Source organism: Mustelus asterias, chromosome 5 (assembly GCF_964213995.1).
Source record: "Mustelus asterias chromosome 5, sMusAst1.hap1.1, whole genome shotgun sequence".
NCBI lineage: Eukaryota > Metazoa > Chordata > Chondrichthyes > Carcharhiniformes > Triakidae > Mustelus > Mustelus asterias.
Genome location: NC_135805.1, coordinates 126,950,238 through 126,975,589, shown reverse-complemented (window position 1 = coordinate 126,975,589; position 25,352 = coordinate 126,950,238). Strand labels below are relative to the sequence as shown.

The following is a 25,352-nucleotide window of genomic DNA, read 5'->3' as shown; positions in this document are numbered from 1 at the left end:
ACTTTAAAAGGCAACATATACAGAATGGGCTGAATGGCCTCTCCTACACTGTGTGATGCTCTAATTCTGTGATGTAACCTTAACTAACCATGCTAACTCGCAACAATCTACATGTATATATGTTGATGTTTGTACTCCCACAAGCAGTAGACTTGATCACATATACCTCTTGTACTTAATTCTCATGAACCTTAATTATTCACCTGCCTATCTAAGCTCTTCTTAAATATTGACCTAATCTCTGCTTCAATCCCTAACTCTGGTTATGTATTTGACAGCCTCATAAGCCATTTGTGTAAAAATAAATTAAGCATTCTCCCTGCAATCTGGATGCTAAAAATTATCTATTCCGACCTATTCTAGTTTAAACCCTTCTTTCAAATTCACATCTCCACTGTTCCGACAAACATAACCTCATGTACCTCAATAACAGCATTATTATCTCAGGATTCATTTAAAGTCTACCTGTCCTCATTGAATGGGTGAAAAAATTGAACACTGGAAAGAAAGAAATTTCATTTATTTAACTACCTGAGGACATGTTGCATTATCTGCAAAGAGCTAGGAACTAATTAGCTGGGAACTAATTCCTATGTGCAACTGTTTTGCAGGAGCAGGAGGGTTACTTTTCATGGTTGCACTAGAGAGTCACAAGGTGTGTAACAGAAGCAGTTCAAACAAATCCTTCTATTTTACAAGACAACATGGCCAGTGTTAAATATGAAGTGTAATTATTACCAACACCTGCCATCCAAAAGACACCAAGGACAGGACATCCTACAGTGCTTTCCAACTAAGGAAGAGCTTTGAAGTGTCATCCAAGAATGTGGACTCTGGAATCAGAAGCACAATTCCAAAATTTGTGGATGACACCAAAATGTGTGGTACATTTAAGACTGCAAAGAAAATTCAAGAAGACATGAACAAAGATTGGAGAATGGGTGTACAGCTGGCAATAATGAATCACTATTTCTGTAATTGAGGAAAAATAAGAAGGTCACAAAGCTTGGATAATAAGTATATAAATGAGGTAGGAGATTAAAGGGATCTGGAGGTACAAATATACTAAAAGTTGTGATGCAGACGAATAAGGCCATTAAAACAAACCCAAAGGGTTACAAATCTGTTTTAGGTGTTGGTTGCAGGATAGATATTCGTGAAGACCTTGGAGCTCTTCTTTTGTAGTACCATAGGCTCTGATCCATCCATGTGAAATGGCAGAAGGGGTATGATTTAACAACGCCTTTGAAAGACGGCACCTCTGACAGTGCAGCACTCCCTCAGTATTGCACTGAAGTGTCAGTGTTGTGGGAAAAATCCACTAGTAGTCAGATTTCGAGATTCAGAAAATACGATTTATTAAATGGAGCTCCATGGAGACAAGGCACATTGGTCTGTAGCAAACCTTCTCTCAATTGTATGCCGGGAGCGGTTCAATTTTATACCCTTTACACAATGGGTAGACCGGTGATTCGAAGATTATCACATTGTTTGAGTGAGTACAAGTATTTAACATTTCATGAATGGGTACATTTCCCCATGTTTACAAGAATACAAACAGGTATAGACATTTAACATTTTATGAATGGGTCTATCAATGGCTAGTTTCGTCTTGTGCGGGTGCTAATCGGTTCCCTCGCATTCATATTTCCCGCCTTCCTCTAACATTAATCTAAGCTCTTTGTTTAGGGGTTTCCTTATCTTAAAGATGTTTCGACCCTTGGCTTTGGCTTCCTGAGGTGTTTGTTTGCTATGAGTCACTGTCTGTACTTTGTAAGTGGTTTGTCTGTCAGGATTCTGGCTTGACGTTATTTCTGAACAGCGGGAGCCTGTGGCTGTTTTTCTGGCTTCTTTCCCAGTTAACCCTGTGTGTGCCAGGCAGCCATTTCAGAGTGTGCTTTCTTGTGCTGCCATTTTAAAGTGTGCCCCCCTTGTATTTTCCCCTTACAGTCCCTCCTGTTGGTCGGATTATAGCTTGGACAATCCTCAGACCACCAATCATACATTCACATATACAGGTTCTCTTTCTTCTCTCCTTCTTTGCTTCTTTTGATGTCTTTATTTCTTCCAGTATCTTCATTTCTTCTGACGTCTTCGGGGATCTTCATTAGGGGTTCTTCTTCGATGTACACACTGGCTCCTGGCACAATTCTTGTCAACATTATTTTAAAACAGGCTTTAAGGCATCCCACAGTCAGACAACAGACAAGTATAATGACAATGAGTATAATCAACCCATGTAACAGGTACGATTCCCAGGATTCTCCCACCAGCCATGCCAGCCAACTACTTCCTCTCCTGGGTCCCTGTCTAAAGTTATCAAGTTGCGTCCTGATGTCATTGATGACCTGTGTAATATTGTAAGACTCATCTGTGACATGGGTTATGCATTTGTTGCCTATGATTACACATACTCCCCCTTGTTGTGCTAACTGGTAGTCCACTGCGTATCGTGTCTGCTGAGCATACAATCTTAACTCAGCCATTTCTTGGTTGACAGCCTCCAATGCTTTTGAAGTGCTGTTTCCCAGGATTGTTAGCCCACAAACAATATGGTTTCTATTCTTTGCTCCAATTACCCCGGCTGACCCTCCGAGAGATAAAGCTCCGAGGAACCCATACCCCAGTGAGGATCCTAGTGTACCCGGGGCTTCCCAGTCAGCGCAGAATTCCCTGCTAATAGCCCGGGTTACTATTCTCCTCCAAATGTACCCCTTCTGAGGGCATGGAACAGTCAGTGGCCCGATTGTTCCGACCGCAAAACGGTTTGGGAGGTTTGGAGTTTCTGTCATGTAGGTACCATTGAAGAGGAATACATACCCCTTCTTAGCCCGGTAACATTTAGTGTCCCGATTGTGAGTTTGCTCATACTGCCAATTGTTCAGTTCACTTAGCTTCCCGTTTGATCCCACCACCTGGTAAGTATCAAAGGGGTATGTCCATTTGGCTGAGCTTACGTGAGTCCCATTACATTGCCCGCAAATAAGCTGTCTTCCCGCGGTTATATTTAAACTTTTTCGTTCGTCACAAATACAAATAATCCGTCCCTTGTTGATCCGACAATGTTGACGGACACACTGTGTCTGTACACAAGAATCATTCTTAGGGACTAAGGCATAGGCACATCCCCATCCCTGCCCCGTGAAACAAAGCGGATAGCTTGCAGTGTCTAGGCAAGCTTTTCCTCCCTCCTGTTGGGACCCCTTGCATGTAGGATTTGTGGGGTTTACAAGTCCCACACATCTCCCCTGTAAACCTCTTTTATATTTGCCAATTTGTCCCTTACAGGGTGTCTCTGATGTATCTACAGTATATAAGTCATGAGGGGTCCACCCAGGGGTGGCTAGAAATAGGGCTTCTACAGATTGTGTTAATGGGTAACATACAGTTCGATTCCCATGTAAATGTATGTGGGCTTTGTAAAACAAGTTGTCTTCTAGCCCAGTCAGATTTACGGTTACCACAACACAAAATAATGCAATTACATACGCGATTACATACATATTCGCAACAGTTATAAAACTTAACACTACAATTCAATTTTTTACAGTTATTTCATTTATTAACCCGCGCACGCCAGCTCTTGCTTGCAGTCTTTGCCTGTGTTGAGGAAAGCAGTTCTGTTAGTTCATCAATTTAGCTACTTATCTCCTTTGTATAATTTCAGCTGCGTCCAGTGCTTCCAGACACCTTTCCCTCTTATGTCTATACAGGCACAGGTGTCCCCACTAATTATAATTTCATGTGGCCCATTCCACTTTGGTGCAAACCCTGGTTTGTCGGGTAGTGTTTTCACTAGGACGCGACTTCCCACTGTTGGGACGTCAGGGAGCATTTCCAGCTCTCTGCGTCTCTTATTTCCTGATTGTCTTTTACCAATTTGCGCATCCCTTTTAGCTGGGTGCTCAGGTCCAGAACGTATCTCTTGATTTTATCTTTTAGTGGACCGACATCGGTCCCACCTGTTATGATGCTTTCTGGTAACTGCATCGCCCGTCCTGTCATTAGTTCATAAGGGGCTAATCCGGTGGTCCGGTTCGTGGTCGCCCTTAATTTCATTAGTATGGTGGGCAATACCTCTGTCCACCTTCTTCCTGATGTCTGCATGGCCTTAGCAAGTGCATTTTTTAGTGTTCTGTTCATACGTTCTACCATTCCAGAGCTCTGCGGGTGGTAGGGGATGTGAAATTTTTGTTTTATCCCCATTAATTGGCACACTGTTTTTATTACCTTTCCAGTGAAGTGCGTTCCCTGGTCCGAATCAATTTGTAGGGGTACCCCCCATCTTGGGATTACCTCTTCTGCCAATATTCTGGCCAATGTGGTGGCCGTGCAGTTTGAAGTTGGGAATGCTTCCACCCACCGGGTGAATTGGTCTATGATGACCAGACAGTAAGTTTTGCCATGGGACTGTGGCAGTGGTCCTGTAAAATCCAGTTGTAGATGTTCCCAGGGTCCCTTGGGTCTCGGCTGGTGTCCCATTTTAATTTTTATGGGTCTGCCAGGGTTGTGTTGCGCGCACGTCACGCATCGGTGACAGTGTCGGGCAATATCCTTTCCCATTCCCTTCCACCACCACTCCTTTCTGATATTAGTGATCATGGCCTCTCTACCCACATGTGAGAGTCCATGATGTAATCCCAATAGGGTGTTTTGTATGCACTCTGGTGCTATTACCTTATCTTCTCGTCTCCAAATGTTATCTGTCCCCTTGACTGCTCCCTGCGCTTCCCACTTCTCTTTTTCTTCCTTTGGGGTATCCTCATGTAAACCCTGAATGTCTACTTCGGCTTCTGTTGGTTCTATTGTTGCTATGGGTAATTCATCAATCGTTTCCTGCTCTCGGGCTATCTGTGCTGCCCTATCTGCGGTTTGGTTTCCTTTGAAATTTAGCCAGTCGGGGCTATCTCTTCCGGGTTCCTTCTGGTGCGCTTTAATTTTTATTACTGCGGCTTCTCTAGGTCTCTCGCTAGCTCTTAATAACGCCTCAATTCTCTGTTGGTGCTTGATAGGGGTTCCCCCTCTCGTTATGAACCCCCTCCTTCCCCAAGCTGTCATATAATCATGTATGACTCCGAAGGCATAGCGGCTATCTGAATAAATGTTTACCGCTTTACCTTCGGGCAACTCAAGTGCCTGGGTGAGTGCCACCAGTTCTGCCACTTGTGCGGATAAGCCTCCGTCAATTCTTCCTGACCTCACTGTTTCTAGCTTACTATTTACGACTGCCCATCCTGTTCGGGGTGATCCCTCCACATATTTACGTGACCCATCCACAAAGAGGGTCTCTTCCGCTGTTACCAGGGGCATGTCCTTTATCCTTCCTTCTCCTTCTCCTGCATCCACATCCCCACAATTGTGGGGTTCTCCTCCATCTAAGATTCCTTCTGCTGGGTTATTTCCCGTATCCCTTATTATTGTTACGGACTTACTGGGAGGTAAGAGGACAGCTTCCCATTTAGCCCTTCTCATGTTGGAGACTGACTTTAGTTTTCCTGTGTTTAACATTTCCACCAAGGTGTGTTTGGTGTGGAGGATTATGTTCCCTGTCATGATTACTGGTTCGCTCACCTTTACAGCCCATGCGGCGCAATCCAAGGCGGCTATGCACCTTGGCAGTCCAGTGACTACCAGCCCCTCTGCGGTGGAATAATACCCTATGGGTCTCCTTCTGTCGCCATGGTCCTGTGTCACTATTGCGGAGTAGAACCCTTCCTCATTATTACAATAAATGTGGAAGTCTCTGTTAAGATCGGGTAAGCCTTGTCCAGGGGCTGATATTAGTTCTGTTTTTAATTTAGTGTAAGCTTCTTCTTGCTCGGGTCCCCACTCTACGGGGTCTAAAGCTGGCTTCCCCCCTTTGACGAGTCTTTGTATGGGTTCTGCGAGTTTTGTGAACCCTGGGATGAAACTCCGACTGTAGTTGAATAGTCCTAGCACCTTTCTAACCCCTCTTATATTAACCGGCCGCGGCATCTGTTGTATTGCCTCTTTCCTGTCCGCCGGCATTTCTTTAAGTCCTTGGGATATAAGGTGCCCTAGGTATAGGACCTGTGACTTCCCGATCTGCGCCTTTTTGGGGCTGACTTTTAACCCTGCGGCTTTTAATTCGCTCAGTACTAGGTATAGGGCTTCTTGATGTCCTGACTTGGACTCTGAAGCTATTAGGATGTCGTCTACATATTGTAAGGTCGTGTTACCCTCTGGCAGTTCTACCCTATTTAGGATGTCACTCATCACTCGATGGAATATAGCGGGGCTGTTGTGGAATCCCTGTGGTAAACGGGTCCAGGTGTACTGCTTGTCCCCTACTGTAAATGCAAATTTGTCTTGGGATTCAGGATCCAAGGGTAAGGACCAGAATCCATTAGCTATGTCCAGTACTGTAAATATTTTATGCTCCTGTGACAGTCCATTCAGGATTGTCGAAGGGCTTGCTACAATGGGGTGCAGTTTGGACGTGACTTTATTAAGTCCAGTGTAATCTATCGTGAGCCTATAACTCCCGTCAGGTTTACTCACTGGCCATGTTGGGGAGTTAGTGGTGCTCGTGGCTTCTCTCAGGATCCCCTTTTTCACTAACCCTTTCACAATCTCTACTACAGCTTTCTCTGCTTCTGGTTTAATTGGGTACTGCCTGTGTGGCTTATGCTCTGGTCCCGGTACCTTTATTGGGTCTGTTTTGGTTAACCCGGTATCTAACTTTGTCTCAGCCCATACTCCGGGAACGGAAGCACAAATGGCTCCGAACCCTCCTGTCTCTAACTCCCATTTTCTGGTGGTGACTGTGGCCACCTTAATGGTCTCGAGGTGGCTTGTGAGTTTCCCTATTTTAATTTTTCGACCGTCCTGTCTTGGCCAAATCAATTCTCCCTTCCCACAATCTATCAGGATCTCATATTCTTTCATTAAATCATTCCCCATTATGGTTCCCTCGTTATTTCTGCACACATAGAACTTCATTGGGATATATAGATTGTTTATTTCTACTAACGTGGTCTCGCTAAGGTAGGCGGGAGTTTTGTTCCCTCCTATCCCGGTCAGATAAATCATTTTATTCGTAGTGGGTAAGGGTAGGTCGGTAACGGATATGGATGCCCCTGTGTCCACTAGCATCTCGCATTGTCTGCCCCCTACCAGTGCTGACACATAAATCCTTCCCTCCTTTTTACCCTTGTGGACGGGGGCTGCAGACCGTCAATCTTGCTGACCCTGGGTGTCCTTTTGTTCCTGGGGTTCAGCTGGGGACGTGGATTGGGCTGGGGGTCTCCCATGCTTATGCCAACATACGGCTTCCGTATGTCCGTGTCTTTTACAGTGGCTGCAATGCTTACCACTGTTCCTAGTTTTGCTCTTTCTCCGTGGAGTCCCGCAATCCCTCGCAAAGTGCCCCTGTCGTCCACAATTGTGGCAGATCAATCTGGGTTTTGTTTCACTCTCATGACTGTAGGCTGCTACCCTTTCTAACCTTGCTCTTGCCTGTGGTTTCTCTTCCGCTGGGACGCCGCCAGCCCACTCCACCAGCTCATCGTAATTTTGGGACATGATCACTCCCATTTTTAGGATGATCTGGTGGGCACTAGAGAGTCCATCCTTAAAAGCTTGGATGAATGCTCGATCTCCTCGCCCCGGGTCCACTTGTCCTGAGCACTCTTGGTATATTCGGAACAATCGTTCCCCGTACTCAGAGGCTCCTTCCCCTTTAAGCTGCTTTGTGGTGGTGATTCTGCTCCAATTAGTGGGGGCATTCCCTAAGACCCTCTGAATTTCTTCCTTAAACCGTAAGAAGGGTGGTTGTTGGGTATCTATTTCTGCTGTTAGGGGGATTACATGTGTCCACCGTCCCCCACTATAATCCTGCGCTATAGGGGAAGCGGGTCCACCTACTACCTGTCTCCATTTATCCGCTGGACAGGCTGCCCTGACCAGTTGGTGTATGTCTCTTAGGTGTAATTGATGTCCTACCCAGATTGTGTCTAATTCCTCCCAGAATGTGGTGTTCGCGCTTCTGGTTTGTAATTTGCCCAGGGAAGCCATTATCTGCTGTCTTTCCCCTGGGGTAAAGGGTTTATAATTTGCCTTGGGTCGCGCTGCTGTCCCCCCTCTAGTTATGGGCGCTAAGTTATGTTCCAGCTGTTCCCACTCTCCTGAGGGTGCGGTTGGTCCTTGCTGGGTAGACTCATAAGAAGGTAGAGGATCAGTTTCTCCTCCCCCTTGCCTTTCTAAAACCTGATTTCATTTTTCCAATTCCCTCACTTGGGATTCTAGTTCTCTAATTCTTTCTTTGTCCTCTCTCCATTTCCTTGTAGAGGCAATTGTTTGTTCAATTAGACCTGCTAACTGATGTGTTAATATTATTCCTATTTTCTTCGTTCTGTTTCTTTTTACTTTATCCACTTTCTCTGCTGCTCTAAGGTTTGAGAAGTATCCCAGCCATCCTTTTGCATTCTCTTTATTAACTCCTTCCTGTCTGTCATGTAGATTTCAATCAGGGAACCTGCAGATCCCCTTTTAACTTCACTATCTGCCATTTCGCAGATTTCACTAACCCCGGCCACGATTATTCTTTAGTAAAGTGTGCTAACTACCGTAGGGACTTCACTACCCCCGGCCACTATTGCTATTCTCACACCGTGTTTTACTGCCGTTACAGGGTTTTAAGTTATACTCACGGCTTCCACGATTACCACTTCGGCAATGTGCTTCTCCACCAGATTTCGGTTTAGGTCAGAGTTGATCAAACTCCTGTTCCGCCCCGCTTTTCACCACATTGACAGTACAGTTTCCAACTTTTCAATAACTTTCATGCAATCAGCTGGCACCTCTGCGTCTGTTCGTCACTACAGAGGGTGATGTTAAACCGACTTCTGCCCTTTTGTGCTTCACAATCCTTTAGTGCCCTTGGTGTCTCTCACTCACTTCAATTCCTGACCTTCACGTGGCAGATTTCTGCTCTTAATAGCCAGTCTAAGGCAGAGCTTTTGAGACAGGCACTACCTTGTCCTTTTTGTCGATCAGCACAAATCACAGTTATTTATTCCTATCAGCAGTTAGTACTTATCACTATAACAAATACTATCACAAATACACAGTACAAATATTTCCCCCTTATAAACCGTATTTTCTGATCCAGTCCGACTGTCACAGATTCCGTGATCTCTACCCCGGTTGCGACCGTGGCCAATCGGTCTCACCAGTAATAGGATCCTAGCCGACTACGCCATTGTTGTGGGAAAAATCCACTAGTAGTCAGATTTCGAGATTCAGAAAATACGATTTATTAAATGGAGCTCCATGGAGACAAGGCACATTGGTCTGTAGCAAACCTTCTCTCAATTGTATGCCGGGAGCGGTTCAATTTTATACCCTTTACACAATGGGTAGACCGGTGATTCGAAGATTATCACATTGTTTGAGTGAGTACAAGTATTTAACATTTCATGAATGGGTACATTTCCCCATGTTTACAAGAATACAAACAGGTATAGACATTTAACATTTTATGAATGGGTCTATCAATGGCTAGTTTCGTCTTGTGCGGGTGCTAATCGGTTCCCTCGCATTCATATTTCCCGCCTTCCTCTAACATTAATCTAAGCTCTTTGTTTAGGGGTTTCCTTATCTTAAAGATGTTTCGACCCTTGGCTTTGGCTTCCTGAGGTGTTTGTTTGCTATGAGTCACTGTCTGTACTTTGTAAGTGGTTTGTCTGTCAGGATTCTGGCTTGACGTTATTTCTGAACAGCGGGAGCCTGTGGCTGTTTTTCTGGCTTCTTTCCCAGTTAACCCTGTGTGTGCCAGGCAGCCATTTCAGAGTGTGCTTTCTTGTGCTGCCATTTTAAAGTGTGCCCCCTTGTATTTTCCCCTTACAGTCAGCCTGGATTTTGTGTTCAAGTTTCTGGAGTGCGACTCACAACTACTTGATCAGAGATGTAATCACAGCATCAGGTTCAATGTTCACATTGAACCTCATCTGTTTCTTCCAATCCTGCATGATGCTCATTACATTTACAATCACAGTTCACCGCTACCTCACCCTTGAACCCACTATTTCTAAATTGCTAAACTATTTACCCAATATCCAGTCCTGGATGACCTCTCTTTGGACCCTGTCACAAACCCTGAATCTCAGAATTTCTCTTGCTGACAGATGTCTGAGGCTGATCAGAACACACACAATCTTGGTGTCATAATTGATCCTGAGCTTCTGACCACAGATCTGTGCTACAACTTGACCATCTACTTTCTTTCTACCTCAGCTCCATCCCCCAATTCTGTCCCAGCCACAGCTCTTCAGCTGCACAACCCCTCATGTCTGCATGGGTTTCCTCCGGGTGCTCCGGTTTCCTCCAGGTGCTCCGGTTTCCTCCCACAGTCTGAAAGAAGTGCTGGTTTGGTGCATTGGCCATGCTAAATTCTCCTTCAGTGTACTCAGATCGGTGCCAGAGTATGGCAACTCAGGAATTTTCACAGTAACATCAATGCAGTGTTAATGTAAGCCTACTTGTGACTCTGATAAATATAATAAATTGTGTTACTTGAAACCCTTTTGTGTTGGAAGAACACATAGCAGGACATCCCACAGTGCTTTCCAACCAATGAAGGATTTTGAAGTGTGGTCCAAGAATGTGGACTCTGGAATCTTTTGTGACCTCTAGTCTTGATTATTCTTGGCTGCCTTCCCACCTTCTACCTTCCATTTATTTGGCCGTCCAAAATTCTGCTGCTGAAATCCCTGCTCACCCACCATCCCTGTGCTTGTTGACCTACATGGTTCACAGTAAAGCCACCCATCCCTTTTAAAATTGCTGTCCTTGCTTTCAAAATCCTCTGTGTTGTAACATATCCGTGAATCTGCAATTGAGAATTTTTTTCTCTGTTTTTCCTTTTCAGGGAGCAAACTGCGAGCAGAATTACAATGATTGCTTTATCTATGCTTGTCCAGCGGGCTCGGAATGTGTTGACGGCTTAAACAATGTCGCTTGTCTACCTGCTGAACTCACCACCAGCAGAAAAAGCTCTGTTACAGCAACAGCTGCTGGAATTTTCCATCCCACACCTACTGTGGTGCCCGCTTATTCATGGAGTGTCGTCAGTGAAGAGGACAAAGAATCTCAAAGTGATTCATTGGACCTTGCAGGTGAGTGAAAGTTGCCAAAAACCTCTGCAAATCCATCGGAGAATTTTTTGTTTTTAAAATCCCTTATTCCTCGCCATTGCCACCATGATCACATTTTGAGTTGTTTGATGGAGTTCACTTCATGATAATTTTGGATTTTATACCAAAACCTAATGATCATTTACAGTTTCTGCACTCCTCCTGTCTTGCAATGCTGATCATGACAGCATGAACCTCTGGGCTTTGTTCATACAATTGGAGCTTTGAACTCATTGTCAACTAAATTGTCACATGATTGCCAGTAAAGAACAGCTATTTGGATTTATGTAGCACCTTTAACGTGGTAAAACCTCTGTGTTTCATAGCAGCCCCGAAGGAAAAAAACAGTAAACCAGGGAAATAAGACTACTGGTCTGAACTGGTTTTGTACACTTTAAAATGGAACACCAGTATACCAGGGAAATAAGAATACTGGTCTGAACTGGTTTTGTATACTTTTATACTTTAAAATGAAACACCAGTAAAATGGGGAAATAAGAATGCTGAATTGCCTTTTTTTCTGGGAACATGATGAGCCAAAAATTGTTAGTGAATCAAAGGAGTTAGGCCATGTAACCAAAAGCTTAGTCAAGTAGGTTATTTTTAATGGGAGAGGGAATGATTTAGGGAAGGAATTTCAGAGCTTAGGGCCTAAACAATTGCATGGACAGCAAAGGTGGAGTGAATAAAGTTGTAGATATGCAAGGGGCCAGGATTGGAGGAGGCCAGTGTGAGAATGATTTGAGTCCCACTAATGGGATGCAGATGAAGGCCTGACCAGAACCTTCCACCCCTCCCTCCTCCACAACACCCATTCTCCATGATACCAACAGGAAAACATGCCATTCAAAAACACGCCTGGACCAACGTGGTATGCGAAAGTCAGGACCTACCTGAAGAAGGCCTGGAGCTGCCTCTGGAATTTAGGATGGAGGCTGCCAGTGACCCTGGAACATCACAGCAGTGGGTGGGTGTAGCATCCATCAGGTGGATCATCCAGCTTCAGTGTCTTCGAGGAGGATCATCTTCCAGCCTCAGAGTCTTTCTGGAGATCCATATTCTTTCTTCAAAGCAGGGTCAGTGGTGTTGGGCGCCTTTTAAATATGGCATCCAAAGATCGTGGCACCATCAAGTCCACCCTGCCACGTAAGACGGCGTAAAGCACCCCGATGCATAATTAATTACACCAGGGACAGAAATTATTGTGTGGTTTCACATTGTGGCTCCACAAAGGGAAACATCACGCCCCCTGACTTAGTCCCAGATGGGAGAATTCAGTCCAATGTTTGTATTCACTTGACTTTAAAAGATTAAGGGATTATCTAACTGAGGTGTCCAAGATGATTAAAGAATCTGAGCAGGTAGAGAGAAACTTTTTCCTCTTGGGGGAAACCCAGAACAAGGAATGTAACGTTAAAGTTAGAAACATAGAAACTCGGAGCAGGAGTCGACCATTCAGTTCTTCAAGACTGCTCCTCCACTCGATATGTTCATGATTGTTCCTCTATATCAGCATCATACCCCAAACCTCTCCCCATACCCCTGTTAAGTTCGTTATCGGGAGACTCTTCCGTCCTTGATACAAAGGCAAACACCAACTGTCGCCCGATTCAAAAGTTCTTTATTTGTCTTACATATATGCAAGCTGGCAAACCTTTGCTACGTAACTTCCACTCAGTGCTGGGAGTCGGTTAGCAAAAGCGCGCTGAACAATGGGACAGTCCCCCTTTATGTTGCTTTACAATTCTCATGGTCATATGCGGTCTGATGCAATATAGCTAATTACAAGTCACCCTTTGTTCCAGTCAGGTCAAACTTATCTAAAGTCCTAATATGGTTATGTTGAAAGTAAGAGAACTGTTTCTGGAGAAGTTCGTTAGTCACATATGTCTTAAGCTTGTCATTTCGAAATCAGCTCACAGCAGAAATGAGTGTGGTTAACTGCACTTAACCGCACTCTGGACAGCTAAAATTATTTATGCCTTCGATATCCAACTTCTGTTTTAGCAGGTTTTTTGCAAAAGCTCGTAGTTGCATGAGATATTAACCCCTTAATATCTCACCCCTTGACACCTTTAGTGTCTAGAAATCTATTTCTTTCTTAAGCATATTCAGTGACTTAGTCTCTGCAGGTTTCTGAAATAGCGAATTCAACAGGTTCACTATCCTCATTTCTCCTCATCTCTACCCCATATCCTGAGCCTGGGATCCCTTGTTCTAGACCCTCAACCAGAGGAAACAACATCCCTGCAACCAGTCTGTCCAACCTTATCAGAATTTTATACATTTCAAAGAAATGCCCTCTCATTCTTCTAAATTCTAGTGAATACAGGCTCAGTTGACCCAATCTCTCCTCATATACAACAATCCTGCCATCCCAGGAATCAGTCCGGTGAACCTCCACTGTACTACCTCTGTGACAACTTCCTCATTTAGATAAGATGTCTAAAACTGTACACAGTACTCCAGGTGTGATCTCACCAAGGCCCTGTACAGCTGTAGTAAGGCATCCTTGCTCCTGACCTCAAGTCTCCCACAATGAAGGCCAGCATACCCTTTGCCTTTCTAAATGCTTACTGTACCTGAGTACTTTCAGTGACTGGTGTACTAGGACATCAGGTCCGTTTGTACATCAACAATTCCGAATTTATCACCATTTGATCTATCCACTATTCTGTTTCTCCGTCCAAAGTCCTTGATTCCACAATTATTCATATTATATTGCGCTTGCCATGTATTTGTCCAGTTACTCAACTGATAGAAACTAGAAGCAAGAGTATGCCATTCGGCCCTTTGAGCCTGCTCTGCCATTCATTTTGATTATAGCCGGTCATCGAATGCAATATCCTGATCCTCCCCTTCCTCCCATATCCCTTGATCTCTTTAGCCCCAAGAGCTATATCTAATTTCTTTTTGAAATCAGACAACATTTTGGCCTCAACTACATTCTGTGGTACTGAATTCCACACATTCACCACCCTCTGGGTGAAGAAGCTTCTACTCACCTCAGTCCTAAAAGGTTTACCCCTTATCCTCAAACTATGACCCTGAGTTCTGGACTCCCCCACCATTGGGAACGTTCTTTCTGAATCTACCCTGTGTAACCCTTTAGAATTTTATAAGTTTGTATGAGATCCCCTCTCACTTTTCTAAACTCCAGTGAATATAATCATAACCTCTCCTCCTATGACAGACCTATCATCTCAGGAATCAGCCTGGTAAACCTTCGCTGTATTCCCTCTATAGCAAGGACATTCCTCCTCAGATAAGGACACCAAAACTGCACACACGATACCAGATGTGGCCTCGCCAATGTTCTATACAATTGTAGCAAAATATCCCTATTCCTACTTTCAAATGAAGGACAACATACCATTTGTCGTCCTTACTGCCTGCTGTACCTGCATGCTTACTTTCAGCAACTGATGCACGAGGACTCCAAGTTCTCATTGAGTATCCACCTCTCTCAATTTACACCCATTCAAGTAATCTACTTGTTTGATTTGATTTATTATTGTCACGTGTTAGTATACAGTGAAAAGCATTGTTTCTTGCGCGCTATACAGACAAAGCATACCGTTCATAGAGAAGGAAAGGAGAGAGTGCAGAATGTAGTGTTATAGTCATAGCTAGGATATGGAGAAAGATCAAATTAATATTGGGTCGGTCCATTCAAAAGTCTGACAGCAGCAGGGAAGAAGCTGTTCTTGAGTCAGTTGGTGCATGACCTCAGACTTTTGTTTCTTTTTCCTGACGGAAAAAGGTGGAAGAGAGAATGTCCGGGGTGTGTGTGGTCCTTAATTATGTTAAATCACCTTGAAACTCTTAATTCCTCATCATTTACATTCCCTCCGAATTTTGTGTCATTAGCGAACTTAGAAGTACTACATTTTGTTCCCTCATCCAAATAATTTATTTGTGTTGTGAATAGCTGGGGACCAAGCACTGATCCCTGGGGGAATCCCACTAGTCACTATCTGTCACTTCTAAAAAACCCATTTATTCCTATTCTGTTTCCTGTCTGCTAACCAATTCTGAAGTCAATACGTTATCACCAATCCCATGTACTTTAATTTTGCACATTAACCTTTTACGTAGGATTTTTACCAAAAGGTTTCTGAAAATCTAAATGCACCACTTCACTGGTTCTCACTTATCTATCACTTATTCTCCCAAAAAAACTCCAGTCGGTTTGTCAAACCTGATGGGTGGAATTCTCCCAAAAAAATTCTAAGTGTCGAATTCGCATGAAAACTGGAGTAATTCACGCTAGCTTTTTTCAGTGGGACTTCACAGAAGAATCTCTCTCACTCTATGCACTGCAGAGGCCACCAGCGTGAATATCATTAAATTTCAGGGGGCGGGCCTATTCCCAATGGAGAGGCTGAAATCAGTGTGCTGAGTGGGCTACTGCGCATGCACTGTCAGTGCCAAGATCGGCACATGCGCAGTGGCCCCGCACTGCCGGCCTCCTGATCGCTGGCCAGCCCCGTGAACCATGCAGTGTCGGCTCAGTGCCCCCCCACTGCCCAATCACAGCCCACCCTGACCATTCCTGGGCTAAGCTCCAACCCCCCTGCCCCATCCATTGTGATCTCCAGCATCCCCCCCTCCTCCCACCGTTTGCTGTCCTCCCTCCTTCCCCCACTAATCCTGACTGCAGAGTGCCAGCAGACCCCCCATCCCCACTGATTGGCCCCCTAGCCTTGCCCCTTGCCCGATGGGCAGTGCCAAGGGGCCCCCAGGGCACTGGCACCTTGCCCCTCAGGCAGTGCCAAGGGATGCAGGCAGGGAGCAGGGAGAGAGGAGGGCCACAGCATTTGTTTTGGATTGTTCTAAGTAAGGGTGGCACAGATTTGATGAGATGAGTGGTCTCCTTTTTATACTCTGTGTGCATAACACATTTTTATTCCATTCCACGGCTTTTGCAAGGTCAATGTAATTTTTCTATCATTGAGATATTCTGGTGTGGACCTTAGATAGATAAGCTAGGTGTATCTCTATATTATTTAGACTTTATAATGTGCCTAAGAGCATGTTTACTTCCTATAATTTAAAGTCTCCCTTCAAAGAGAGAAGAAAAGAATAAATAAGAGTTGGGAAGAGAGAGCATTTAATCTTGTGGATCTGAACCCAGTGCACTGTGACCAAGCAGTCCTTGCTGTGCACAAAGCTTTGGTGTTATGAATTACAGCCCGAATGCTTTATTCTGCAATAATTTTCAGAGAATGAAGATACCCTTTGCTGAATTCCATACCTTTTTTATATTTAGAGGACCCAAAGCTGTAATTCAAGCTTCAGTTACAGTATAACAGATCATTTATATCCAATGGTTAATGACTTTTTTGTTTGTTATTCCTAAATTTATTTCCATCTGTTTTTGTTCTTCTTGCGTGATCAATTTTCCAATATGACCATGGGACAAATTTGAAGCATTTGCCAGCCATCTTGGGCTCAGGGTTGCCAATGTTCGTCGTGTCTATCCCTAGCGTTTTCAACATGTGACCTGCCCCGCTCTGCTCCATCCTCATACTCCTGCCATTGGTCTATCCTCCAGACATACCACCACCACCTCAAGGTCAATTGGAAAGGGAATGCAATCTTTGCTGTCCAACTGGATTCAACTTGGCTGCTTCGGCAACAGCCCCCCATTTTCAGAAAAAATAAATCAGTGTTTATTGAGTAAAATAGGAGGGGAAAAACAGTTTTCTTGATGGCCCCTATGATTTTTTACCTTGTTTCCTTGCAGAAGGTTGTTCTGCAGAGTAATCTTCAATTTCTAGCGACCGCAGGCCAACCCTGTTTGGAGGATTTCAGCCTCTTTGGTTCAGCTATTACCTTGGGAAAGGACTTAGGATGTGTCACTTCTGAGAATGAAGGGTCTTGTTGGATTGTGCTGGAAGCAGAAGTTCCTTCCCAGCAGAGAACCGCAACGACACAAAAAGAATGCCTTTCCACAATTTATTTTGCTCTGTCGACCTGAGCAATTTGTTCTGCCATGTGTAGCTCCTTTGGAAGCAGCTCTGCCAAAAGTGTGGTGGGTTCATACAGTTCCCAAGGAGCAAAAGGAAACGTCCCACATAACGCTGACTAAACAGTGAGCAATGACGTCCGAGCCTCTTCCATCTTAACTCAGTGTGTTTAGTCAGTCATGTGGGAGGTTTCCTGTTACCCCTCGGGAACTGTGTGAACCTCCCCAACCTTTTATGTAGCACATCTGTATTACCCTTTTCCTCAACAAGATTTTGTCTCAAACTCTGTATCGGTTTGACTATAGGCATTTGTTCAAATTGCCATTTGACTGGCGTTTATTTCTCCCAACATAGAAACATTTAAATTATCAAGTGGGACAGAGCTCCGATTGGTTTTCCTAATGGTAAGGTCCGACCATATGATTGGCACAGTGCAGTGCTAATAGTGACCAATCACTTCACTTTTGTAATAGAATGAAGCAGCACAGTAAGCCAGTGCCAGCTGTCTGTCAGAGTTACCCGACTAGGGCAACTTAATGTCCCTCTTCTTTCCCCATTGCTCTGCCATGTTTCCATTTTTCATTATTTATCCACTTTTGAAAGTTACTATTGAATCTTTTATGACCATTGGCCTTTTATGGTACATTGGCCTTTATAAATCGGAGTATCGAGTATAAAAGTTGGAGTGTTATGGTAAGGTTATATAAGGCATTGGTGAGGCCGAATTTGGAGTATTGTGTACAGTTTTGGTCACCTAGTTACAGGAAGGATGTAAATAAGGTTGAAAGAGTGCAGAGAAGGTTCGCAAGGATGTTGCCGGGACTTGAGAAGCTGAGTTAGAGAGAGAGATTGAATAGGTTGGGACTTTATTTCCTGGAGCGTAGAAGATTGAGGGGAGATTTGATAGAGGTGTATAAGATTTTGATGGGTATAGATAGAGTGAATGCAAGCAGGCTTTTTCCGCTGAGGCTAGGGGAGGAAAAAACCAGAGGGCATGGGTTAAAGGTGAAAGGAGAAAAGTTTAAAGGGAATATATGGGGGGGGCTTCTTCACGCAGAGAGTGGTGGGAGTGTGGAATGAGCTGCCGGATAAAGTGGTCAATAACATTTAAGAAAAACTTGGACGGGTTCATGGATGAGAGGGGTGTGGAGGGATATGGTCCAAGTGCAGGTCAGTGGGACTCGGCAAAAAATGGTTCGGCACAGACAAGAAGGGCCAAAAGGCCTGTTTCTGAGCTGTAATTTTCTATGGTTCTATGGACCAGCGAGGACACGTGTCAGGACTTGCTCTTGCTTTCCCACTCCTTGATTGATTGCAACATGGTTCACTATCATTTGTAAGGATGAAGGTATTAATTCAATACCCATGCATAACCAATGATATGCTGATTGCAAAGAAACCAGCTTCATAGGCTTTCTTGAGTTTAAACAAAAGGGTTCAGTTTTTATTGAACTAAAAACCCACTCGGGTAAAGATGTAAACTAACACCAACATCCTGATCTTTGCAACACATACATACATGTGCAAAATTACCAGTTCTCCAGTAAGAGCAATTTAAAATTCACTGATAAAAAGCAAAATTTATGAAAGATTAGTCATTTGAAAAGTGGCTTTGTAGAAATGCAAATAACGAAGACCAGTAGAGTTTCAGTAAATTGGGAGCGAGGGCTGTTCTCTCTGGAGCGGAGGAGGCTGAGGGGAGACTTAATAGAGATTTATAAAATGATGAAGGGGATAGATAGAGTGAACGTTCAAAGACTATTTCCTCGGGTGGATGGAGCTATTACAAGGGGGCATAACTATAACGTTCATGGTGGGAGACATAGGAAGGATATCAGATGTAGGTTCTTTATGCAGAGAGTGGTTGGGGTGTGGAATGGACTGCCTGCAGTGATAGTGGAGTCAGACACTTTAGGAACATTTAAGCGGTTATTGGATAGGCACATGGAGCACACCAGGATGATAGGGAGTGGGATAGCTTGATCTTGGTTTCAGATAAAGCTCGGCACAACATCGTGGGCCGAAGGGCCTGTTCTGTGCTGTACTGTTCTATGTTCTATGTTAACATCAGCACATGTGAAATTCTATAGGAGGTGACCTTGATATGTCTTAATTGTAATAAACATTGGAACCTCCTGGCCAACTTGGAATACCAGACATCAGGTGACCTTTGACAGTAGTCTTAAGTTAATGTCCATTGCTCGCTTTTTAAAAGTCTCTTTAAGGCAATTCAGTATTCTATTTGATGAAATTAAAAGATCCATATCATCCATGCACCCGTCACAGCATGGTGACAAATCTGCTTCTCCACTATAGGTAATGCATTCCAGATCACATCAATTTGCTGTGTAAAATAGTTCTCATTATTTTCTCTTTTGCCAATTACCTTCAATTCAATTCAATTCAACTTTATTGTCATTGTATAGTGCACAAATACAAATACAACAAAAAGTGAACTTGGAGGCTCCCAAGATGCAAAGAAAAAGCAAATGCAAGTAGTCATGCCAATAGTCATTAAGTGTATACATGCATATTGCACAATACCCATCACCTGTACATATGTTAAAGGCTGAAGTTCAGCTGGGTAACAGCTCTAGGGAAGAAGCTGTTCCTGAGCCTGGTCGTGCGGACTTGAATGCATCTGTAGCGCCTCCCAGATGGCAGGGGGGCAAACAGTCTATGGGTGGGATCTCTAGTAATGCTGAAAGATCTCCAGAGACAGCGTTTGTGAGAAATGTCCTGGATGGCTGGTAGCTGTGTGCCGATGATGTATTGGGTAGTTTTAACACCCGCTGCAGAGCTTTCCGGTCAGAAGTGGAGCAACTGCCGTACCACACCGTAATGCAGCTCGACAAACTGTTCTGTGTTGTGCACCAGTAGAAGTTTGAGAGAAGCTGGGGGACAGCTTGGCTCACTTTAGCCTCGATGTGGAGATGCCGGCGTTGGACTGGGGTAAACACAGTAAGAGTTTTAACAACACCAGGTCTGCAGATATCCACTCCATCTGACGAAGGAGCAGCGCTCCGAAAGCGAATGGCATTTGCTACCAAATTGGACTTTAACCTGGTGTTGTTAAAACTCTTACTCTCTTTAGCCTCCTCGGGGAGTATAGGCACTGCTGAGCCTTTTTTCACTCGGGGGAGGAGTTGAGGGACCATGACAAGTCCTCCATGATGTGGACGCCCAGGAATTTGAAGCTGCAGAGCCTTTCCACCTTTACCCTATTGATGTAACCGGGGGTGTGTGTGCTGCCTCTGGACTTCGTGAAGTCCACAATGAGTTCTTTGGTCTTCTTAGTGTTGAGGGCCAGGTTGTTTCCAGCACTCCACATCACCAGATGTTGGACCTCTTCCCTGTCGGCTGACTCGTTGTTATTAGTGATCAGGCCCACCACCGTAGTGTCGTCCATGAACTTGATGATGGTATTGGTGTCACGGACAGGCACACAGTCATAGCTGAAGAGCGAGTAGAGAACGGGGCTCAATGCGCATCCTTGTGGAGCCCCAGTGCTCAGGGTTAGAGTGTGGATGTGAGGTTACCTAATCTAACAGACTGGAGCCTGTTGGTTAGGAAGTCCAGGGTCCAGTTACAGAGGGAGGTGTTGACTCTTAGGGTATGGAGTTTATGGACAAGCTTGGTGGGGATGATGGTGTTAAATACTGAGCTGTAGTCAACAAACAGCAGTGTCCTTGCCTTCCAAATGGGTCAGAGCGGAGTGAAGAATAGTAGAAATTGCATCTTCATTGACCTGTTTGTGCGATAGGCAAACTGGTGCTGATCAAGGTTGGCAGGGACATGGGCTTTTAGGTGAGTCAGGGCCAATTTCTCGAAGCACTTCATTATAATGGGGATGAATGCAATAGAGCAGTAGTCATTCAGGCTCATCACATTCGATTGCTTCGGCACAGGAACAATGGTTGTACACTTGAGGCTTCACTCTGTTTTCTCTGGTTACTGACTTTTATGCCATTAGAAACAGCTTTTCATTCTTTACTCAAACAGAAACATTCAAGATTCTGAACAATCAAATCTCTTGATCTCCTCTCAGCAGAACATTGCCAGCTTCTCCGATCCCTTCATTTTACTGATGTTCCATATCCCTGGCACTATTTGAGAGAACCTCATCTGTATTCACTCAAAGGCCCTGACATCCTTGCTGAAATGTATCCCAAACATTGAACAGAATACTGTAGCTGGGGTCAAATCAGTGTTCAATATATGTTTAACAGAACTTCTTTGCTTTTGTACTCTGTGGCATAATAAATTGCTTATTTCCGATTCTCAGCTTTAAAGATAACTTCCTCCCAATTCAATAGAAGTGATTGACTATAGAACGATATTCATTAGATGCAGGGAGCATAAATTCTTTCTTTTAAAGTCAATCAGTGGCATTAAAATAGACTATTTTAAAGTAATGGATACACTTTGTGGTATTTGTCATAAGTTCCTGTTGGGGTTCTATTCCTTCCTGACAGAGATAAGCAAATTGTATGAGATTTAATTAGGAAATTTAATTACGGTGGTAACTTCTAATTCTGAATGTAAAATGCTCTCAAAAGAATTCAGGGATACAGACTTGTAATTCATGTATTTTATATTGATTTGGAGAAGTGCATTTGATTTAGAAAATGTAATACTCTTTACTTGATCAGTGCCCTTTGTTCTAAGTAATGGCCTCACGCAGACTATGAATAATTGCAGGGTTTACATTTGCTAAGCTCTTGAGGTTGCGAAAATTGCACTTTTATTAAGAATATGATTTACTGAGTAGGATTTGTCTGTTCTGCAGTCCCTTTTTACCAATGAGAGGACTAATGCTTTCTGTTGGCAGTACGATTTGCTGTAATCTTAAAAACCAGCCCAGAGCAAAGAATTGTTCATCTGTAACTGAAAAATAGACCCGCTCCACCAGCACCCCAATTCCTTTATTTTTTTAAAAATGCTCCAGAAATAACAGAATTATCCAACCAGCACTTTCTGACAACCTCCATGCGCAGTGAAATAGCCAGCAGTGCATCATCCAGAAGCAGAACGCAGAGACCACCTTCCCCAGGACACGTCTGTTGGTATAGTGCATGGTTATCAGTCGCTCTTCATTGTCAGGGCTAGCATGTCTCCATCAGTCCTTGTATTGTTTCCCAGTGACTCTGCCAGGATCAGGATTCACCTTGAAAAGCATTTATTAAATATCAATGTTACCACAGTGTAACTGCGCCTTCGATGAATCTGCCTCACTGTCGCTCCTTTCGGTTACAGAGCAGTCTGACATCTTTTTTAAAGTTAAAGTTTATTTATTCGTCACAAGTAAGGCTTACATTAATACTGCAATGAAGTTACTGTGAAAATCCCCTTGTCGCCACAGACCGGCGCCTGTTTGGGTCAATGCACCTAACCTAATCTTTTATTCCTATTTCTAATAATGCCCATGTCTCCGATGCACAGGATAAATTGCTTCAGCTCAATTAGACTTCAACTTTATCTTAAAAGCAAAACACTGCGGATACTGGAGATCTGAAATAAAAACAAGAAAATGCTGGAAAATCTCAACAGGTCTGGCAGAGAGAGAAATGGAGTTAAAGTTTCGAGTCTACGTGACTCTTCTTCACAACTCCTTTTTCTCTTAATTCTGTACTTGATTCTGCTAATGAGCAGCTTGCTCACTCCTGCTGATTCCCCTTTATTTTTTTAGTGTCACATGTAGACTTAGATTAATACTGCAATGAAGTTACTGTGAAAATCCCCTAGTTGCCACACTCCAGCACCTGTTTGGGTACACTGAGGGAGAATTTAGTCTGACCAATCTACCTGACCAGCACGTCTTTTGGACTATGGGAGGAAACTGGAGCACCCGGAGGAAACCAATGCAGACACGGGGAGAACGTGCAAACTCTGCACAGACAGTGACCCAAGCCGGGAATCGAACCCAGGTCCCTGGAGCTGTGAGGCAGCAGTGCTAACCACTGTGCCACTGCCCCTTTATCTCCTACAGGTATGTCCCATGATGACACTGAAGAACATCCACCATCTTTTCGGCCTTCCTCATTCAGCAGGAGCTGGCCACTGTTTATCGAGTTCATCCTGGATTTCTCTCCTTCACGCAAGCGGAGGTTGGCGAACGAATGAAATGTCCATGCTTGCACGAGAACACAATCATGGATTTCTCTGCCCCTCAGCTTTTCTTTATGCCAGGGTAACCTTTGCAGCGGGGAGTCAGATGTCATCCATGGAGATAGCCGATAAACATTAAAAAGTCAGACACAGTTTCGGAAGTTTCAAACCCCAGCTTCCAGAATTGAAGGTGCACAGGAACTGGAGAAGGCCAATCAGGCACTTGGGCCTCCTTCACCACTCAGTGAGGTTGTGGCTGATCTGCATCCTAACTCCATCCATATCCCTCAATTTCCTTGGCTAGTGATAGAACATAGATAGAACAGTACAGCACAGGACAGGCCCTTCGGCCCACGATGTTGTGCCGAGCTTTATCTGAAACCAAGATCAAGCTATCCCACTCCCTATCATCCTGGTGTGCTCCATGTGCCTATCCAATAACCGCTTAAATGTTCCTAAAGTGTCTGACTCCACTATCACTGCAGGCAGTCCATTCCGCACCCCAACCACTCTCTGTGTAAAGAAGCTACCTCTGATATCCTTCCTATATCTCCCACCACGAACCCTATAGTTATGCCCCCTTGTAATAGCTCCATCCACCCGAGGAAATAGTCTTTGAACGTTCACTCTATCTATCCCCTTCATCATTTTATAAACCTCTATTAAGTCTCCCCTCAGCCTCCTCCGCTCCAGAGAGAACAGCCCTAGCTCCCTCAACCTTTCCTCATAAGACCTACCCTCCAAACCACGCAGCATCCTGGTAAATCTCCTCTGCACTCTTTCCAGCGCTTCCACATCCTTCTTACAGTGAGGTGACCAGAACTGCACACAATATTCCAAATGTGGTCTCACCAAGGTCCTGTACAGTTGCAGCATAGCCCCACGGCTCTTAAACTCCAACCCCCTGTTAATAAAAGCTAACACACCATAGGCCTTCTTCACAGCTCTATCCACTTGAGTGGCAACCTTTAGAGGTCTGTGGATATGGACCCCAAGATTTCTCTGTTTCTCCACAGTCTTCAGAACCCTACCTTTGACCCTGTAATCCACATTTAAATTAGTCCTACCAAAATGAATCACCTCATATTTATCAGGATTAAACTCCATTTGCCATTTTTCAGCCCAGCTTTGCATCCTATCTATGTCTCTTTGCAGCCTACAACAGCCCTCCACCTCATCCACTACTCCACCAATCTTGGTGTCATCAGCAAATTTACTGATCCACCCTTCAGCCCCCTCCTCTAAGTCATTAATAAAAATCACAAAGAGCAGAGGACCAAGGACTGATCCCTGCGGCACTCCGCTAGCAACCTGCCTCCAATCTGAAAATTTTCCATCCACCACCACCCTCTGTCTTCGATCAGATAGCCAGTTACCTATCCAATCGGCCAACTTTCCCTCTATCCCACACCTCCTCGCTTTCATCATAAGCCAACCATGGGGGACCTTATCAAACGCCTTACTAAAATCCATGTATATGACATCAACTGCCCTACCTTCATCAACACACTTCCTCAAAAAATTCAATCAAATTTGTGAGGCACGACTTGCCCTTCACGAATCCGTGCTGACTATCCCGGATTAATCCGCATCTTTCTAAATGGTCGTAAATCCCATCCCTAAGGACCTTTTCCATCAATTTACCAACCACCGAAGTAAGACTAACCGGTCTATAATTACCAGGGTCATTTCTATTCCCTTTCTTAAACAGAGGAACAACATTCACCATTCTCCAGTCCTCTGGCACCATCCCCGTGGACAGCGAGGACCCAAAGATCAAAGCCAAAGGCTCTGCAATCTCATCCCTTGCCTCCCAAAGAATCCTAGGATATATTTCATCAGGCCCAGGGGACTTATCGACCTTCAGTTTATTCAAAACTGTCAGGACATCCTCCCTCCGAACATCTATTTCCTCCAGCCTATTAGCCTGTAACACCTTCTCTTCCTCAAAAACATGGCCCCTCTCCTTGGTGAACACTGAAGAAAAGTATTCATTCATCACCTCGCCTATCTCCACTGACTCCATACACAAGTTCCCACTACTGTCCTTGACCAGCCCTAACCTCACCCTGGTCATTCTTTTCTTCCTCACATAAGAGTAAATGATAGTCTAATG

The 25,352-nt window shown here is 44.2% G+C and overlaps 2 protein-coding genes across 6 annotated transcripts in view; one reads left to right on the top strand and one right to left on the bottom strand.

Moving 5' to 3' along the window:
- Positions 1 to 21,407, top strand: part of LOC144493796 (uncharacterized) — a 293,145-nt gene extending 271,738 nt beyond the window's left edge. For 2 of the 5 annotated variants that reach the window (XM_078213294.1, XM_078213296.1), the window contains exons 8-10: positions 10,892 to 11,138; positions 19,555 to 19,619; positions 21,131 to 21,407. In XM_078213294.1, coding sequence (XP_078069420.1) covers positions 10,892 to 11,138; positions 19,555 to 19,583 — 276 coding nt within the window. In that variant the 3' untranslated portion in view covers positions 19,584 to 19,619; positions 21,131 to 21,407. Of the gene's footprint in view, positions 1 to 10,891; positions 12,705 to 19,554; positions 19,620 to 21,130 lie in introns of those variants that run through there. The other 3 variants (XM_078213293.1, XM_078213295.1, XM_078213297.1) reach the window with 3 other exon arrangements.
- LOC144493795 (uncharacterized) lies at positions 1,337 to 10,993 on the bottom strand. Its single transcript, XM_078213292.1, has 2 exons — positions 4,678 to 10,993; positions 1,337 to 3,600 (listed from the first exon to the last, which is right to left on the bottom strand). The coding sequence occupies exons 1-2, from the start codon at positions 7,114 to 7,116 to the stop codon at positions 3,556 to 3,558; spliced, it is 2,484 nt and encodes an 827-aa protein (XP_078069418.1). The 5' UTR covers positions 7,117 to 10,993; the 3' UTR covers positions 1,337 to 3,555.
- Positions 21,408 to 25,352: the final 3,945 nt, after the last annotated feature.

Bases quoted from the DNA above. Each gene is read 5' to 3' on its own strand.
- LOC144493795 (XM_078213292.1), bottom strand. From the start codon at position 7,116: ATGCTAGTGGACACAGGGGCATCCATATCCGTTACCGACCTACCCTTA. The intron at 3,601-4,677 runs GTAATAGCACCA...TCCTCAACACAG, and splicing joins TTTGGAGACGAGAAGATAAG to GCAAAGACTGCAAGCAAGAG.